The sequence below is a fragment of the Phocoena sinus genome, chromosome 1 (assembly GCF_008692025.1).
Source record: "Phocoena sinus isolate mPhoSin1 chromosome 1, mPhoSin1.pri, whole genome shotgun sequence".
In the NCBI taxonomy this organism is placed as follows: Eukaryota; Metazoa; Chordata; class Mammalia; order Artiodactyla; family Phocoenidae; genus Phocoena; species Phocoena sinus.
The window spans coordinates 145,358,189-145,379,375 of NC_045763.1; the positions used below are offsets into that span (position 1 = coordinate 145,358,189).

A 21,187-nucleotide genomic window follows, 5' to 3' on the forward strand; every position below is an offset into this window, starting at 1 on the left:
CACTGCGTCACCAGGGAAGCCCCTGCTACTTTTTTAAATATTCTCTATCACAAATCTGAAATTGTTATTTTGCCAAAATGTTTGAATTCAGTATTTAAAGTTACTTTCAGTGACTTGACTATTGTGACTTTATTGCAGACTTTTGAATCAGCTGTGCAAGAGAATGTCAGCATTAATGGGCAAGCATGGCAGGAAGCTTCAGACAATTACTTTATGGGTATGTGATTTCACTTTGTCCCTCTGTCATTCATTTCTGAGTTATTTTTGTGGCTAGTTTTATTTATTAATTTAATTTAATTTTATTTTATTTTTGGTCATGCTGCGAGGCTTGCAGGGTCTTAGTTCCCCAACCAGGGATCAAACTTGTGCAGAGTCCTAACCACTGGACCCCCAGGGAATTCCCTCTAGTTTTATTTTGAGTGCTAATTCTTAATCCCCATTTTCAGTGTCACTTCTTTTAAAATTCCTTTAGTGGAAGAGTTCCTTTGCTGGAAAAAAGAGAAAAGTAATCTAGAAGACTATTGAGGTCGTAAGCTGAGGCAAACAACGTAGTGGTTACTGTGATCTTTTATATTGATATATACTATCTGGCCTTCCCAATAAGACTTTCATCTGATTAAACTTCAAAAGTACCCTTGTCAATAGCTTATTGGAAAATACTGTAGAACTATCCCCAGATGAAGAAACAGGTCCAGAGAATCCCTATGCTTAATACTTTATAAATCAAGTTGTATTTTTACAAGTGATCCTTTGAGTAGATAGTGAAGTACTCTTAGAAATGTGAAGTTAAACTATAAAAGTACCATGTAAAAGATGAGGTCAGTATTTGTAGAAACCTCCTTGATAAAACAGAGTGTTTTCCTGGTGTAGAGCAGACTAGATTGTACCCTAACTAATGTTGTTGACATATCTAAAGAAAAAGTTTTAATAGAAAGAAAATGGTCAGTGTAGGAAGGAAAAAATGTAGTAGAAAAAGAGTGATCAGTGTGGGAAGAGAGGCAGAACTCTCCAGCAATGTCCAGGAGAAGGGCTGCCCCATAAGAGGACTGGAGTGTCTTGTTGGTCCCCATGGTGATAGTATGGAGATTTGACCAGCATAGAGTGATATCACTGCTAGCTGTTCAGCTTAACCACTTATACCCTTGAGCTTATTCCAAGCCCATCAGGATACCCTTGAGCTTATTCCAAGCCCATCAAGTAATTCTCTGTGGCTATAATTTTTCTCGTCAACATTAAGATAATTCTTTGCCCAGAAGACTTCACTGTTTAATCCTCGGCATTATTACAGTTATCTCTTCAAAGTCACCAAAGTTCACTTTCCGGTTTATATGTTAAAATGGAAAAAATAACATCAGATTTTCCAAATATTATCAGAGTGATTGCCAATTAGTGGGGGAGGGGCAGTGTATCATAATCCCCTTGGAGTATTTTCAAACTACACAGCTTCTACTGTGTGTTCAACTGACTCTTGTTCTTTGAAGTTCACTTTGGAATCGCTTTATTGATTGGTCCAGACTGCCTTCAGCAATATGATTCATCAGTTTATAGATTACCATGTATTTTCTGATAGGTTGGCAGCCTGGGTAGATGGCTCTGAAGTGTAGATATCCTCTATCCCTTTTCCCCCTTATAACTCTGAGGGGAAATAGTTGAGAATACTACATTTTTAACTTCTTTCATGGGCACTTGATAAATGCCAGACACTGCCAAATTCCAGGAAATAGATGAAAAGATATGGTTCTTACCATTTAGGAACTCATCATTAAGGGAAGGAAATAGACAAAGAATCACTATTACTCTTCAGGAAGTAGAAGACGTAACAGAGTAGGTTGTTGTTAAAGGAAATGCATTTAATAAGTAAGCGTGTGCTAGACAGAAAGGAGGTAGGAAGGACATTTGAAGCAAAGAGAAAAGCATATGCAAAGGCACAAAGGAATGATATGTTTGCAAAATGTCAGCAGTGAATTGGGAATACTAATGACAGATGTGGCCAGAAAGATAAGTTGGGACCAGATCACAAAAAACCCTGTAGGATATGCTGAGGAATCTGCACTTTATCCTGTAGGTAATAGGAAGCTGGTGAAGGTTTTTAAAGTAAAATTACAGTTGTCCCTTCTTATCTGAGGGGGATGGGTTCCAGGACGCCCAGTGGATGCCTGAAATCTCAGATACTACCAAACCCTATATCTACTATTTTTTAAAAAATTTTATTGAAGTATAGTTGATTTACAGTGTTGTGTTAATTTTTTCTGTACACTAAAGTGACTCAGTTATACATATATGTATATTCTTTTTCATATTCTTTTCCATGATGGTTTGTCACAGGATATTGAATATAGTTCCCAGTGCTATACAGTAGGACCTTGTTGTTTATCCATCCTATATATATCTATGATAGAGTTTAATTTAGAAATCAGGCTCAGCAAGAGATTAACAGCTATAACTAGTAATAAAATAGAACAATTATAATAATACACTATAATGAAAGTTATGGGAATATGATCTCTCTCCCTCATTCTCAGAATATCTTATTGTACAAATTTAATGCCTTTTCCATCTTAACTAAGGACGTATCATGCAATATGGCTGTAACTTTTGCAGTTTGAGGTACGACAACAAAGCTAGTACAGATTTCTTTTTCCTTCTTCACAATTTCATGGATAGAAGATTTATTCTTACTGTCAATCTTAGCAACTTCAGCATACAATTTTTTTCCTTTATTAAGTTGTGAACTTTCACCTTTTCATTTAACGGAAGCACAGCTTCTCTTTGCCATATTTGAATTGGCAGCATCACTACTCTTGTGCTTTGGGCCCATTATTAAGTATCAGTAAAATAAGGGTTACTTGAAAACAAGCACCACGATACTGCAGCAATGGCTACCAAGTGACTAATGGGCAGGATACACTGGACAGAGGGATGATTCATGTCCTGGGTGGCACAGAGCAGGATGTTGCGAGATTTCATCATGCCACTCAGAATGGTGCACAATTTAAAACTTATAAATTTTCCATGTAATATTTTCAGACCATGGTTGACCATGGGTAACTGAAACTGCAGAAGGTGAAACCGCAGATAAGGGTGCACTACTATTACAAGAAAAGGCTTGTGTTTTAGAAAGCTAACTGCTGGCTGTGTGGGGGACAGATTGGAGAAGGGAGAAATTCCAGGGAGAACCTCTAAGACCTTAGGACGTTATTGCAGTAATACACCAAAAGGTGGTGAAGACTTACCCTAAGAAAGGAGAGAAGAGGATGGGTTCAAGAGATGTTAACAGGTAGAATTAATAGGATCTGTGTCTGATCTGATACATAGAATCAATAAGTAAGCTTCACAAGGGCAGAGGTTTTTTTGTCTGTTTTGTTCATTGAAATCATTGTGCAAATGAGTGAATGAATGAATGTGCAAATGAAACCAACTTCCTCCCTGCCCCTCTACCCTGAAAGGAATTGAATTCAGAAGGCTGGACCTGACACATTTAAGAATTAAAAGATAAAGTTCCTTGAGAGCAGGGATTATATATTTTTTTCTCATCACTATGTTTTCAATACTTGGCTTGGCACGCAGTACATATTTGTTAGATTAATGACAAATTCTTCCCTGCTCAAATTTATACATTTCAGTTTTGTAGCTTTATCATTAGGTGGCGCTAAGAAACCATTTTCTCTTCTACATGGAAGATTTAGCTGGGAGACTTGTTTTTTTAAACTGATTGTGAAATAGTTAACAATATTCCTTTCAGGCTAGTGATTGAACTTTTTAAATAATAAATTAAAATATAGGGAAGACTGCTCATTTAAATGAATATTCAAAGTAAGAAATGACTATATTTTATAATATTCTCAGAAGAAGTAATTTAATTGGACTTGGTGAATATTTTTTTCATGAATGCAAGGCCATACATGATATATACCTCATTAATCTTTATGATATATATGTTTATGCTGATGTATGTCAGCAGTGTCTCAAAATGTTCTCAAAATATGTAACATGTTTCAGACTTCTCCCTAATGAAGCTCTACTCAATAAAATAAATAGATCTATTTCTATGATAGACTTTGACATAGCAGAACACAAATGACGTAAGACCAGTTAAGCTGAGGACCTAGCTCTTCAGTATTTTTAGCTACTTAATATTTGCTACTTTTTAAAGTGATTTTCAAAATAAAGTTGATGTATCCCCTGCATTCATTTCATCTGGGGTGCTTAATTTCTGGGCCCCATTCCAGAGAACTCTACTAGGAATCAAAATTTCTGCACTTCTCCTTACCAAAGAGTATGTACTGTATGATTTCATTTATGTAAAATTCTAGGAAATGAAAACTAGAATATAGTGACAAAAATTTGATCGGCGATTGCCTGGGGATAGAGAGCAGTTTGGGAGGAGCAGGAGGGAGAGATTACAAGGGAGCATTAGGAAACTTAGGGGTGATGGTTGTGTTCATTATCTTGACTGTAGTGGTGGTTTCAAGGGTATACACATATGTCAAAACTTATCAAATCGTATACTTTAAATATGTGCAGCTCACTGTATGACAGATATACCTCAATAAAGCTGTTTTTCAAAAAGTAAAAAAAAATGTCTGCACTTCTGACAAGTTCCCCAGGTGATTATTCATTCTTTCAGAGTTTGAGAATCAGTACATTTGACTCTTGAACAACTCAGGTTTGAACTGCAAGAGTCCACTCATACAGGGATTTTTTTCACCAAATACAGTACGACACCATTTGTAGCTGGTTGAATCCACAGATGTGGAAACTCTAAAGTTTCCACAGAGGGCAAACTATAAAGTTATGCTTGGATTTTTGACGGCAAGGATGGTTGGTGTCCCTAACCTCCACGTTGTGCAAGGGTCAACTGTACTTTAAAACATAGGAAAGCAACTGATAAGATAGCTTTAGCCAAATCAAAGAAACTCTAAAGTCACCATATCTTTTATGTTTTCCTACCACTTATCCAGTTGTACCTGTTTCAAATCTAGCTATTCCACTCACTGCTATTGTCACGGCTTTGGTTCACCACATGACAAAGTCAAAACTTATTAGCATCCCTGATGTTAAATGTTCTTTACAGTGTGGCTCTTCTATATATTATCATCCTTTTTTCCTTATACTTTAACCTGCAGCCATTTAGATCTTTTTCTGTTTCCTAAAGACTCTTTGATCTTGCAGATACTGTTTTCTCTGCCTCAAATGCATCTCCCTATTATTTTTTTCCCTACCTTCTTTTATGCAGTGGATTTACACTTACATTTCAAGTTCCAAATCAAATGTTATTTTCTCTTTAAAGTCTTAAATTCCCAAGGCAGAGTTAGTGTTCCACTGTTCTTTGTCCAGATAGCATTTTGTTCATACCTCTACTGTATTTATTCAGTTGTTTTGCAGTTGTATGTCTGTTTCTTCCAGTGAACCGTGAGCTCTTAGAGAACAGGGATTATGTTATGTTCATCTTTGTATTTCTCTGATTTAGGCTCGGCTTTCCATAGGGGCTCAGTAAGTAATCGACTGTTCAATGAATAAATGAATCAGTTACCAAAGTGGAGCATCCATTAACTTGCCGTATTTGTTTTCCTTAAATTTTGTGTTTTCTAAATTTAGTTTATTATGTTACATTTTCATATAGAATATTAAAAAATGTGTTTTAAGGAATTTTTTGATATTATTTTTCCCTCGAAATAGATTCTGATATCAAAGTCCTTGAAGACCAGTTTGATGAAATCATAGTCGATATAGCCACAAAACGTAAGCAGTATCCCAGAAAGATCCTTGAATGTGTCATCAAAATCATAAAAGCAAAACAAGAAATTCTGGTAAGATGATTTACCTTTAAAATAGTAAATTTTATGTAATGTCTATTTTACTACAGTAAAAAAATTAAAGTATGAGATCCAAGTGCAGGTAAGTGACATTTTGTTTTCTTTGTCTTTCCTGCCTCAGTTACTACTGTTTGTCTCCTTCTAAGTCACACTAGGTTTTGAATACAGCTGATGATAAAATAAAATAGAATTTGAAGATAGAAGACTGACAGTGACTTAATTCTGAGACCAGGAGGGAAAAAGAAATGTATTTTTTAAGCCTTTTCCTTCTATCCGTCATTTGTGTTTGGTATATGTTTATGTATTTTGGAAGACCCGTTAGTTAAACTGATGATGAAGATTGGCTACCTGTTTTGTAACAACAAAATTTGCTTTATGAATTGTGTATAATTTGTTTTGTTCCAAAAATCATGATGAGGTGGAAGTAGGTTTGCTGGGAATGGCATTGCCTGTGGAGTGAGACATACATGTTGCTTTTGATTGTGCTTTACTTTTTGTCATTAGTTTTTGAAATTAGCATACTTTCACATATAAATTTTCTAGTTGCTTTCCTTTCAGGAATTGTTTTAGAGAGTGAAGACAGGTACTTTCTTTAAAACATTTTAGTTATCATTCTGTGAGAAAAAAATAATTATAAGCAAAATTTTTCATTTTTTTCTTCCATAGAGGTCAATCCTCCAAGAAATACCCCACACCCTTTGCCTCATCCACTTTTAAAGTTTCCTTGGGAAAAACATTAAAAATGTATTTATTTTCCAGCACCTCCCTCTCTATTACTACCCTTCCTCCCCCACCCAAACCTAGTAATCAGTATTGCATAAAAGAAAGGAAGTTGGCCGGCCTAGGTGGGGTACTGCTGTGGAAGTTTAAAATTGATGCAAAATGGATGGGGTGAGGATACTAAAGACAGCTTTTTTTAAAAAACAAACAAACAACAACAACAAAAACTTTTTGGCTTCTGCTACTTTGGGCAAGAGAAAGGAGAGACATTCTTCTCTTTCTTTTTGCCTGAATTTTGGATCCCGTTCTTATAGTTCTGCTATTGCAGTCCCAGTGTATCACAGGATACGTAGGTAGGCATTAGTGTGCTGATGTGATAGTGGCCTGGCCACGTTTTTCTTTCTGGCCACTTTTTAAAACAGTTTCTGTGGGAATATGAGTTCTGAGTTCTAAACACTTTTCTTAAAATGAACTTTTGAAAACCAGTCCATTCATAATTTGAAAACTACCTTGTACTGTATAAACACAAGATTCCATCTCTATGCCTCTAATTTGCTTGATTGCTTTTCTTATGCTTTTCCTGGTTTTTTTTTTTTTTTTTTTTTTTTTTTTTGGCTGCACCTTAGTTCCTTGACCAGGGATTGAACCCTGACCCTCAGCAACAAAAGCGTGGAGTCCTAACCACTGGACCACCAGGGAATTCCCTCTTATGCTTTTTTATGGTGCTATATCTTAGTGTATGCAGTAGGTGGCAATACTATAAAAGGTATAATTCAGTCTTAGTTTGATCTTTTCTTTTCTCCTCCCTTCCCTACAGATTTTCAGGATCTAATTTTGGGTTTTTTTGTTTGTTTTTGTTTTTTTGGCAAAAGAACGGTACTACTGACTAATAATATATTTGCTTATATAAACTGAAGAAAATGTTTGTATGAGGCACTAAGTTGTTAAATTAAATCTATTTTAATTTATTTTATGTTTAGAAGCAATACCACCCTGTTGTACATTCATTGGACCTAAAACATGACCCTGATCCAGGTGAGTCAGTGTTTATGGTAAAAGTTAAGCGTGAGCTTGTAATTTTCAGGAGTTCCTGATACTCTTTTAAAGGTTTCAGCATCAGGGTATCTTCCCTTTGATGCTCTAACTCACTACCAGTCATCAGTGTTTAACTCTTTTTTTCACTTAGGATTATAAGAACTTGCTCTAAACCTTCCGACTCAGAATCTCCAGGGCTAGGACCCAGGAATCTGGACTTTTATTAAGCACTCTCCTGACCTAGACTATTATAACACCTTGTCAATCTCTAACTTCTGTTATAATACCCTCCCATCTCTAATGCTATTAAACCATCCATTCTTTGCATTACAGCCAAAGTTATACTGTTAAAACACTCATGGTGTCTCTCCTTAGTGTGATAACCATCACTGGTTTCTCATCATTTACAGAATAAAATCCAACAAAAATATAATGTTGAACTTAAGAAGAGATACATACACTTGTTATGCCTTTGAACTCAATTCTGTTTCCACTTAGGTGCATCCTCTAAATCACAAAGAAATAAAATTTATACCAATTTTGTAAATCCAGCAATAGAACTGACTTTGCTAAAAATGTGGATCATATGTATTTTTAAATGACTATTCTCACATTTAAAAATTTCTAGCAGTTTTCTTGAGACCTTCTGAAATTTGCCTTTGGTGCTCAAAAGTACCATTTCTGAAATATCAGTAAAACAGTTAAGACCTTGATTTATTTGTATGGGATTTCTATACATATGGCTTTGAGTACCTCACCCTTGTTGAATTCTGATTTACTTTCTAACATGTCCCCTTGCCCTTCGTAAGTGTCCCAAGCCAATGAGATAAACTGAGAGGGGGAAGTAAAGATACTCTGAAATTGGTTAAAATCACAGCACTCACTGTATTTGATAATAAAAATTGACCTAGGACCTAACACTTAATTGTCATGGTTTACTAAAAAGGATTAGTTGCCAAAATGCAGTGGTTGACATATACTTGTTTTGGTTTTGAACAACAAAAAAATAATAATTGAAAAATGTGTTGTCACAATATACTCAAGTATTACTTTTTAACTATAGTTAATTCTCCAAAGAAACTTGGTTAACCTTTTTATCTTAGGAGGGAAAACAGGTTTATTTAAATGATCCTTTGACAGTCTACGTGATTTTCTTCCTACCATTCCAGTTATGTAGTATTAGTGGAAAAATCTTCTTTGTCATGTGATTCTGACTTCGCAGTTAAGCAAATAATTAGAATCTATCTTTTGGATAAATTTTGAGATTTTTGTCATTATACATTTTCATAATGTTTATAAGCTTAGAATACCAGCAGCTCTTTAAGCACAGCAAAATTAACTTATTGTTTTATTAGCTGGATGTCCTTGGGCAAGTCACTTGACTTCAAGCCTCAGTTTCTTTATGATGAAGTCTACATAGCCTGATGCTTTAGGTGTGAATTCCAGCTCTGTCACTAAATGTTACAGAAATGTCCTGCCTACTCATTGAGGTTGTTATGAATCACATGAGATAAGGGGGTCTGTAAACTGTAACTAAAATATATAAGTAGTAGTTTATAAGGAGATGCTATGTAATAATAACCCTATTATAAATCCTATCCCTGGGCTTCCCTGGTGGTGCAGTGGTTAAGAATCCGCCTACCAATGCAGGGGACATGGGTTCGAGCCCTGGTCCGGGAAGATCCCACATGCCGCGGAGCAACTAAGCCCGTGTGCCACAACTGCTGAGCCCACATGCCACAACTACTGAAGCCTGTGCTCCACAGCAAGAGAAGTCACCACAATGAGGAGCCCACACACAACAACGAAGACCCAATGCGGCCAAAAATAAATAAATGAATTTATTAAAAAATAAAATAAAATAAATCCTGTCTCTTTTACAGTGGTACACCTAATAATACTACATAGCTTATAATACATTCAACTGATAAAATCATATGAAATTAATTAAAATGGCTTAGGAGAAAAGTGGAAAGCATAAATTTGTGTAGAAGTTAAAAATCTGAATAAGTTACATGGGAAAACTTTTTAGAGAACTTTTTGGAATTTTGTTTGTTATTAGAATATTAAGTGATATCAGGCTTATTTGAAAGCTGACACTTTTTTTTTTTTTGCGGTACGCGGGCCTCTCACTGTTGTGGCCTCTTCTGTTGCGGAGCACAGGCTCCGGACGCACAGGCTCCAGACGCACAGGCTCAGCGGCCATGGCTTATGGGCCCAGCCGCTCCGCAGCATGTGGGATCTTCTCGGACCGGGGCACGAACCCATGTACCCTGCATCGGCAGGCGGACTCTCAACCACTGCGCCACCAGGGAAGCCCTGAAAGCTGACACTTTTAAAGAAGGTTGTCTGGTTTTCAAAACCTGTTACTTAAGCAATGTATATAACAATTATTTGACATAGTTATGTTAGGAACTCTGGGGGATATGGAGATAAAAAAGATTCTCCCCGTAGAGCTTATGTCTGAGTAGAAATAAGAGATAAACATAAAACAGGATTCTTTCATGCTCTCCAACTGATTCCTTTCCCGGTTTTCCCCATCCGAGTAAACAGCACCTTCACCTACATACTGCTTTAGTGAGAAGTCAACTTTGATTCTTTCCTCTCCTGAACTCTTCATCTACAATCCATCAATAAGTCCTACGAATTATTCCTTTGAAATATAATCTCACATTCATCCACTTCTCTTCACCTCTCTATTGTCACCTCTAATCTAGGTCACCATCACTCTAGCCAGGATTTGTAGACGTGCTTTCCTGAAGGTCTTCTGTTTCACTCTTATTCTCTTCCAGTCCTCTGCATACACCTCAAGCAGAGTTGATTTTTTAAAAAATTCTTGAAATATTTCAAACATATAGAAAACATGGAGCATAACATAATGAACATCTTTGTATTTACCACTTATTTTTAAGGGCTATTCAAATTTGCCAAACTTGGGTCAGACCTTCTTAGGAATTAAAAGGTATGGATACAGTTGAAACTTTCTTTGTACCCTTCACCATCCCATTCCACTCCCTCTTACTTCAGAAGTAACCACCATCCTCAAGGTTAGTGGACCGTTCCTATCCATGTTTTTATGCTTTTATTGATACTTTATCAATGTATCTATAAACAATGTATGGCATTTGTTTTAAAATTTTACATAAATTGTATCATACCAGTCATATCATTCTGCAACTTATTTTCCCCCCTCAGTATTTTATACACACATATCTCTCTATTCATTTAGTATCTAAATAATATTCCTGAGTATGAATACACCTCTGTAAATCCATTCCTCTACTGAGGGACACTTAGTTTCTTTTTTTTTTTTTTTGGCTGTTATAAACAATATTACAATGAATATTTTTATACCTGTGTCCTTGTAAAGTGTAAATATGTCACATATTTTGTGGGGTAGATTTCTGAAAGCAAAATTTCTAGGTCCACAGGGCTTGTCTCTGTTCAGCTTTATTACATATGAGCTTTACTACCCCTCCAAAAGAGTCGTATCAGTTTACCATCCCACCAGCAATGTTTGAAAGTTCTTGCTTCTCTACATTTTGCCAACAATTCTTACTGTCAGGCTTTCTGTATTTTTTTTTTTTTCCGCCAATTTGATCGACATGCGATAGTATTTAAAGTGAGGTTGAGCATCCTTGAATTCCCTATTTATATTCTTTGCCCGTTTTTTGGTTGGGTTATTTGAATTTTCCTTATTCATTTCTAAGAGTCATATACACAGGCACATGAATGTACATGCACACACACATTATGGGTATTTAGGTTATGAGCACTGTAAATATTTGCTCTAAATTTTTGGCTTGTCTTCTAACTTTATAATGACATATATGTTTACATAAGTTTTAATGTAGTCGGATTTACCAGAGTTTTTCCATTATAAATGCTCTTTCAGTGCCTTTAAGTGTCTATCTAAATGACATAAAGATCCTTTGTTATTTTATTTATAGACTTATCATGTTTAGGTCTTGAATACAACCGAATTTTTTAAAAAAATTTATAAGGAAGGGATCTAATTTCTACTGTACTGGTAGCTAGTTGTCTTAGCATCATTTATTGAATAGTCCATCTCTTTTCCACTGCTTTGTAATGTCACTCTCTAATATACTAAGTTTCCATGTATTTGGGGGTCTGTTTCCGGGCTCTGTCTCTCTTTTTCTTTTTTTGTTTCTGGGCCCGCGTCTTGTGGGATCTTAGTTCCCTGACCAGGAATTGAACCCTGGCCCTTGCCAGTGAAAATGTGGAGTCTTAACCACTGGACCACCAGGGAATTCCTCTGGATTCTCTTAACGTTATTCGTTGACTTGGCTGTCTCAGCACCATTACCACACTTTTTAAGTTTCTGTAGTTTAAAAGAAGTCTTGATATCTTGCAATTTCTTCCAAATTTTGTTGCCTGTTTTTGGCCCTTTACTCTTCCATAGGAATTTTTAGGATCAACTTGTAAAATTGCTTGAAAAATCTTATTGGGATTTGATTGGGATTGCATTTAATTTATAGATAAATTTGGAGAGAAGTGCCACGTTTACAATATATGTCTTCCCATTTGTGAACATATTATATCTCATTTTGGGTTTTTCAAAATGTCCTCCAATAGTGTTTTATAAACACATGTAATAAAGATGTTTATAAGAGTGCTGCCTGCTTGCTATGTTGAAAACAGTGTTATTTAAGGGACTGGATCTGATAAGATATTCTGTAATGCATGTAGAGAAGTGTTTAAAGACATGTAATAAAGATGGTTTTAAGGAAAAAACAGTATTTTATAAATTTCTCCACATAGGTTTTACACATCTTTTATTTGTTCCTAGATACCTTTTTGTAGCTATTGTAAATAGTAATATTTTGGGATTGCACATTGTAAATGAATATTCCTGGTGTTTAGGAATACCGTCGATTTTTATTTGCTGAACTCTTGTTAGTTCTAATGGATTATCTAATTTCAACTAGATTTTAAAAAATGTAGATAATCATATCATTTGCAAGTAATGCTAGGTTTTATCTTTTTCCTAACTTTATACATGTTCTATTTTTGTCTTATTATTACATTGATTAGAGCCTCCATTATAAATATTTAGGGGGTGCGGGAAGGATAAATCAGGAGTTTGGGATTAGCAGATGCAAACTACTACATATAAAACAGATAAATAACAAGGTCCTAATGTATAGCACAGGGAACTATATTCAATGTCCTATAATAAACCATAATGGAAAAGAATATGAAAAAGAATATATATATGTATGTATAACTGAATCAGCTTGCAGTACCCCAGAAACTAACACAGCATTATAAATCAACTATACTTCAACAAAAAAATTTTTAAGGAAAAAAAACCAAAAACTGAAAAAAAAAACAACCTCCAGTGTAATGTTGAATACTAGTAATGATAGTGGCCATGATATATATATATTTTTCAATTTATTTTATTTATTTATTTTTGGCTGTGTTTGGTCTTCGTTGCTGCGCGGGCTTTCTCTAATTGTGGCGAGCAGGGGCTATTCTTGGTTACAGTGCGCGGGCTTCTCATTGCGGTGGCTTCTCTTGTTGCGGAGCACGGGCTCTAGGTGAGCGGGCTTCAGTAGTTGCAGCATGCGGGCACAGTGGTTGTGGCTCACAGGCTCTAGAGTGCAGGCTCAGTAGTTGTGGTGCACGGGCTTAGTTGCTCCATGGCATGTGGGATCTTCCCAGACCAGGGCTCGAACCCATGTCCCCTGCATTGGCAGGTGGATTCTTAACCACTCCGCCACCAGGGAAGCCCAGTGGCCATGATATTTTAAAATTATGAATAAATGTTTAATTTTATTGAACACTTCTTTTGCATCAACTGAGATCATATACTTGTTTGACCAACTTTATTGAGGTATAATTTACATATAATAAAATACATCAATTTTATGCATACAGTTTGAGTTTTGACAAATGTATACAACTATGTAACTGTGACCACAATTCAGATATAGAATTTTTCATCACTCATGAAGTTCCCTTGTGCCCCTAGATCATATGCTTTTTTGTCTCTAACTGTTAATATGGTGAGTTAACAGTGACAGATTTTTCTGATGGTTATCTTTGCATTCATAGAGAAAACCCCACACTCATTAGTATATTTTTTCTGTTATACACTTGAATTAAATTTACTTATACTCTATACCTGTGTTTTATTTAGTATATTAACCTATAGTATATTTGCATCTGTAGTCACACAAAAAATAAACATGTGTTTTAAAACATACTGAATGGGCAGGAATAGAGACATAGACGTAGAGAATGGATGTGTGGACATGGTGGGGAGGGGCGGGGAGGGTGGGACGGGTTGGGAGATTGGGAGTGACATGTATACACTACCATGTGTAAAAAAGATGGCCTGCCTGAGCATGCTGTAAAGCACAGGAAGCTCAGCTCGGTGCTCTGTGACGACCTAGATGGGCAGGATGGAGGGTGGGGTGGGTGGGAGGTTCAAGAGGGGGGATATAGATATGCATATGGCTGATGCACTTCATTGTACAGTGGAAGCTGGCCCAACATTGTGGAGCAATTATACTCTAATAAGGAAAAAAATAATAGTAAAGCAGGTGAACTTCAATGAAAAAAACAAACCATACTGTCCCTTTCCAGTTTTGTCATCAAGGTTATGCTGCCCTCATAAAACAGTTTCTAAATGTTGGAGGTTTTTTGTTCTTTGAAGAGTTGATAACGTTCATGTATAAAACTGTGTGAGCCTGGGGTATGTATGGGGGTAAGTTTGACTTAACTGATTTAGTATACTTAATGGTTATTGATTTCTTCAGGTTTTTAATTTTTTCTTGAAATAAATTTGGTAGTATTTGTTTGGAAAATAGTCTGTTTCATCCATGTGTTCAATATGTTGGTATGAAACTTTGTAGTAGTTGCTTGTAATTAAAAAAATTTGTTCCACATATGCTTATTTCTTAATGTTGTTTGTTTTTGCTTTCTCTTTTTTCTTGATATCTTGCTCTAGATTTCTTTGTTTTTATTGGTCTTTGCAGAGAGTCAGCTTTTAGTTTTGCTGAGTTTCTCTATTGTTTTTTTACTTTTCTGGTTCCTTGAGTTCTGATCTTATCTTTAGTGTGGTCTTCCTGCTTTCTTGAGTTTTCTCTGTTATTTTTAGCTTCTTGAGTTAAACACTTAAGTTTACTTCAGTCTTATTTTTTAATAAATATGTTTAAGGATGCATTTAGATTTATCTCTAAGTCCTGCTTTAGCCATATCCTCGAGACATGACATGTAGAACTTTCACAATTCAGCTCTGAATATTTTTTTGTTTCCAAATATAGGAGTTTTACTATTTTCCCTCTTTTTTGCCATCTATCATGTTGATAGATTTTTCTTTATTCTCTTATTTTCCTTTTTTCTGGTTTGGAAGCTATATGCTATGCTTCTTTTCCTTTAGTGTTACCTGTAAAATTTTAGCATACTATAATTTTAAAGTTATCTAACACAGTCGGGAGTTATTCAGTATTTCAAGTCCCCTCCTGGGCAAGAAAAGGACTTTATTACACATTACCCACTGAATAAGCACACCCCTCCCCCAATTTTCCTTCTTGTTTGTGTCTAGAACTTTAGTTCTTCTCTTGTTAAAAAACACTTCAATAGTTGCTACTTTTTTGCACTCAGTGGTTAATTAAATTTATAGCAAAATGTTCCAAACTCTCTGTCATGGCTTCCTTCTAGGTTTACTACTCTGTTGATGGGTTCCTTAGGTACTTTGAGTAAAAGTCTGTGGGCGGTAGACTCTTAGATTTTATTTCATGCTCTTGAATTTTGTTTTATTTACTTTCACTTACCATATGGAATATATTACATCATTATCTTTGACACTTATTTTTTTCTAGTGGCTTTATTGAGGTACAATTCATATACTATCCCGTTCACCCATTTAAAGTGTGCAACTCGATATTCACAGGGTTTTATGCAGCCATCACTATAATTAATTTTTAAACATTTTCATCACTTCAAAAAGAAACCCCACATTCTCCCCCTAATCTCTCATCCCTCTCCCTTGGCCCTAGGCAACCATTAATCTGCTTTCTATCTCTATAGATTTGACTATTCTAGACATTTCTTATAAATTAAATCATGTAATATGTCATCCTTTAAGAATGGCTTCTTTGGATTAGCATGTTTTCGAGGTCCATGTTGTAGCATGTATCAGTATTTCATTTCTTTTTTTTGCCAAATATTCTATTTTATGGACATATCACATTTTATTTATCCATTTATCAATATATAGCTATTGAGTTGTTTCTGCTTTTGGTTGTTATGAATAATTCTGCTATGAACATTTGTGTACAAGTTATTGTTTGGACATATGTTTACAGTTCTCTTGAGTATATATAGCTAGGAATGGGATTGCTGGATCATATGGGAACTCTATGTTTAGAGGAACTGTTGAACTGTTTTCCAAAGTGGCTGCCCCATTTCACATTTCCACCAGCAGTGTTCGAGAGTTCTAGTTCCTCCACATCCTCATCAGCTCTTGTTATTTTCTGTCTTTTTTTTTTTTAATTGGAGTAAAATTGCTTTACAATGTTATGCTAGTTTCTGCTGTACAGTGAAGTGAATCAGCTATATGTCTACCTATATCCCCACCCTCTTGGACCTCCCTCCCCCTACTTCCCCCCCGCCCTCCGCCATCTAGGTAATCACAGAACACAGAGCTGAGCTCCTGGTGCTATACAGCAGGTAGTGTATTTACACATGGTAGTGTATTTATGTCAAACCTAATCTCCCAATTCGTCCCACCCTCTCCTTCCCCCGCTGTGTCCCCATGTCCGTTCTCTACGTCTGTGTCTCTATTCCTGCCCTACAAATAGGTTCATCTGTACCATTTTTCTAGATTCTACATATATGCATTAATACGTGATACTTGTTTTTTTCTTTCTGGCTTATTCCACTCTGTATGACAGATTGTAGGTCCATCCACATCTCTGCAAATGACCCAATTTTGTTCCTTTTTATGGCTGAGTAATATTCCATTGTACATATGTACCACATCTTCCTTATCCATTCACCTGTTGTTGGACATTTAGGTTGTTTCCGTGTCCTGTCTATTGTAAATAGTGCTGCAATGAACATTGGGGTACATGTGTCCTTTTTTTTCTTAAATTTTTTTTTTTGGCTAAGTTGGGTCTTCGTTGCTGCATGCAGGCTTCCTCTAGTTGCAGTGAACAAGGGCTACTCTTTGTTGTGGTGTGTGGACTTGTCATTGCAGTAGCCTCTTGTTGTGGAGCACGGGCTCTAGGCACACAGTCTTCAGTAGCTGTGGATCAGGGACTCTAGAGTGCAGGCTCAGTATTTATGGTGCATGGGCTTAGTTGTTCCGTGTCTTGGACCAGGGCTCAAACCCGTGTCCCCTGCATTGGCAGGTAGATTCTTAATCCTGTGCCACCAGGGAAGCCCTATGTGTCCTTTTGAATTATGGTTTTCTCAGGGTATATGCCTAGTAGTGGGATTGCTGGATCGTATGGTAGTTCTATTTTTAGTTTTTTAAGGAACCTCCGTACTGTTCTCCATAGTGGCTGTATCAATTTACATTCCCACCAACAGTGCAAAAGGGTTCCCTTTTCTCCATACCCTCTCCAGCATTTATTGTAGATTTTTTGATGATGGTCATTACAACCGGTGTGAGGTGATACCTCATTGTAGTTTTGTTTTGTTTTGTTTTGTTTTGTGTGATACGCAGGCCTCTCACTGCTGTGGCCTCTCCCGTTGCGGAGCACAAGCTCCGGACGCGCAGGCCCAGCGGCCATGGCTCACGGGCCTAGCGGCTCCGCGGCATGTGGGATCTTCCTGGACCGGGACACGAACCCATGTCCCCTGCATCGGCAGGCGGACTCTCAACCACTGTGCCACCAGGGAAGCCCTAATTGCCATTTTTTATAGATAATCTATTTTTTCTCTCCTGATTTTTCAGAATTCTTTTTGTATTCTTAATGTTCTGCAGTTTTACCATAATATGGCTAGATGTTTATTTTTATTTACGTAGCATGGTGCTTGAGGTGCACTTTTTTTTTTAAACGTTGAAAGCAACTTTATTGCTTTTTCTTGATTATATATAAATGCATTCACATTCCAAAAGTGTTAAAAGCATAAAAAACAAATGTAAATCACACAAGATCATGTACTCAAGAGATAATCACTATTAACATGTTTATAACCAGTGACCAAGTGTTATAATATATTGCTTGAGGCTTCACCTGCAATCTACCTGAAGATCTTGCTTCCTTTACCTTGAAAATATATTCTGAATCCAACTACTTCCTACCAAATCCATCTCTACTGCTGTTGTCCTTGTCACTGTATTCTCCTAGTGGGACTGCTACAGTAGTCTCCTCACTGGTCTCCTTCCATTTCAGTTTGCCACACAGCGGATTCTTTTTAAAGCATAATCAGATTATGTCACCCCCTGCTTAAAAGTCTCTAGTGGCTCCCCATCATACTTCCCTTGGTCTCTCTGACCTGGTCCCTGAGTGCTCCTCTTATTCCATCTCTGACCCCGGTTTCTTACCACTCTCACCTTTGTTTACTGAGCTCCAGCTACACTAGCATTCTTTCTGTTTCACCAAGAATGTGCCAAACACACAGTGGCCCTGAGGCTTTCACACTTGCTGCTCTCCCGTTCCTATCTGAAACTTCATTCAGCTGTCTGTTCAAAGTGTTACCTCATCAGAGAGGTCTTCCCTGACAATCTGTGTCAAATCCCCTACTGACCCACTTGGTCATACTCTATCACTTTAACCTGCTTTATTTCCCCCACTCCTTACTGACATTATGTAATTTCTGTTCATTTTATTGTCTTCATCCCTTCCCCCCCCCCCAAGGACTTTGTTTTGTCCACTTTTGTATCCCGTAGCTCTAAGATCATTATCTGACATAATATGCTCAGGAACTATTTATGAAATAAGTACATAATTATACATGTTCTTTTTAAATTAAAAAATAAGGATAGCATTTTATTTTTTGTTTTTGGCTTCCTTTCTCCTTTCCCATCTACTGCTCCTTCAGATGTCCAACATTAATCTGGTATGAATCCATTTATCCATTTTTCTCTTCTCATATAATCATATAGAAATACATATGTACTAGACATTTGGGGAGCATAATTTATTTTACAGAAAATTGATTTATGTATTCAGATTATCTACACCTGACTCTTCTAACCTAAATATATGGGAGAATCCTCCAATTCAACTGCCATAGATCTAATATTATTATTTTAAACTGTTTTATATTTTTATAATTAGTTTTTGTTTTGTTCTCTTAATAAGTGTAAGCTTAGTATAAACTTTTAAATAATCAGTGGTGTATATATAGTAGAAAATGAAAGTCCACCATACTTGTCTTCCCAAGTCTATCTGATGCCACACACCTTCAAATAGGTAACTACTGTAACTGTTTGATATGTCTAATTTTAGAACTTTATATCAGTGCATTTGTATGTGGGCAGATAGGCACAGGGAGTTTTGAGTTATTTATTTTTTATATATAAGTATTATACAATATATTATATTCCGTTATTTTTTTTCACTCAACTATGTAACATATAGTTCAGCTCTGTGCTGCTTATTGGTAATTTCTTTATGTTTTTGTACATATACACACAATTTTATTTAAATAGATCATACACATATTTTTTTGGTTTGGGTGGATTTTTTGTTTGTTTTGCTTGCTTCCTTTTTGTTCTCATCTTCCACTCAGATCTCTGTGTGTACTTTCAATCTGAGGACTCCCATCTTCTAGAAAATCTTTAGCTTAATCATTCAACTTTGCTTCTTTATCATTTTTTCTATTTTTGTAGTATTCTTGTTTTTATTTCATAGCGTATTTCTTTTCTGTAATGTCTGTTATGATTTCCTTTAGCTATTGGAGGATCCTAAACCTTTAAAAATCATTTTCAGATTGCTCTATTTTTATTCCATCTGCAGCAAGTTCCTCTCCTTGACATTGGTTATAGTGGCTGTCTTTCATGGTTGTAATTTCTTCATGTATTTAAGAATTTTGCTTAGCAAGTGCTTCTTGACTAAGTTTTTCATGTGCTTATTTTCTTATTGCTGCTTTCCCCTCTTCCTGTCTAGTAGTTTTGTGGTTTCCTTCCGTCTGGCCCCTGAACAGTCCCAGGCTAGAACCATATCTTAAATTGACACTGTGGGGCCCCTGTTCCACTGCAATATTGGAGATAGTGGATCTAGTCACTAAGTCAGCAGGCAGCTTAATCTAGGCCTGGGCTTTGAGGTATTTTCTGCTTCCCATCAACTTCTAGTGTAGCTTTAAGTATGCTGCAGCTCCTCTCAGTGGTTAATGTCAGGTTTTTTTTTCCAGCCTCCTTTTCAGGGTAGGAAAACTCCATTTCAGCCCTTGGTTTGATTATGAGCTCGACTCTCCCCATTTCCTGCCCCTCCGGAGCCCTTTGATCCCCTTTTATCTTGTGGGAAGCAAATTCCTGGTTACTTACTGCCTACCTACCATCTGCCTACCAGTGGATCTGCAACTTCAGCCTGACTTACAGCTTTTTCTCGTCTGCTTTTTTCTGGTTCAAAGAAATGTTTACTTTACATATGCTTTGGGATTTGTTTTTTTTAATTTTCTATATTTATCCGATGGTGTTTTGGACAAAGGTGGGGAGTTTATGAACTTCCAAGACCAACTTGAATAAAAATCTAGGATACTCTTAAAAACACAAATCAACTTTAATTCCTTTGCTTAAAATCCTAAAATCTTCCAATTTTAAATATAATAGACTTCAAACTTGTCAGCATTCCTTTACATGACCTCTAAATTCATTTCAGGTACTTTTTGCTGTAGCCCTAGACCCCATCTTTCAGTTCTTTGAAAGTACCTCACTTTCACATATGCTTCTTCCCAATGCTTCTTTTTTTTTTAAATTGTTATTGAAATATAGTTGATTTACAATGTTGTGTTAGTTTCAGGCGTATAGCATAGTGGTCTCTCTCTCTCTCTATATATATATATCCCTTTTTAGGTTCTTTTCCATTGTAGGTTATTATAAGATAATGAGTAGAGTTCCCTGTGCAGTAGGTCCTTATTGGTTATGTATTTTATATATAGTAGTGTGTATATTTTAATCCCAAACTCCTGATTTATTCCTCCTATCCTTTCCCCTTTGGTAACCATAAGTTCGTTTTCTATGTCTGTGAGTCTATTTCTGTTTTGTAAAGAAATTCATTTGTATCATTGTTTTTAGATTCCACATATAAGCAATATCATATACTTGTCTTTCTCTGTCTGACTTCACTTAGCATGATAATCTCTAGGTCCATCCATGTTGCTGCAAATGGCATTATTTCATTCTTTTTATGGTTGAGTAGTATTCCATTGTGTATATATACCACAGCTTCTTTATCCATTTATCTGTCAGTAGACACTTAGGTTGTTTTCATGTCTTGGCTATTATAAATAGTGCTGCTATGGACATTGAGGTGCATGTGTCTTTTCAAATTATAGTTTTCTCCAAATAAATGCCCAGGAGTGGAATTGCTGGTAGCTCTATTTTTAGTTGTTTAAGAAATCTCCATACTGTTCTCCATAGTGGCTTCACCAATTTACATTCCCACCAGCAGTGTAGGAGGGTTCCCTTT

At 36.2% G+C, this 21,187-nt stretch overlaps 1 protein-coding gene across 1 annotated transcript in view; it reads left to right on the plus strand.

Annotated features, from left to right (window-relative positions):
- NSL1 (NSL1 component of MIS12 kinetochore complex) overlaps positions 1-21,187 on the plus strand; it is a 40,410-nt gene that overhangs the window by 2,735 nt on the left and 16,488 nt on the right. Inside the window, exons 2-4 of the mRNA XM_032639963.1 lie at positions 139-217; positions 5,680-5,810; positions 7,517-7,571. Coding sequence (XP_032495854.1) covers positions 139-217; positions 5,680-5,810; positions 7,517-7,571 — 265 coding nt within the window. The remainder of the gene's footprint in view (positions 1-138; positions 218-5,679; positions 5,811-7,516; positions 7,572-21,187) is intronic.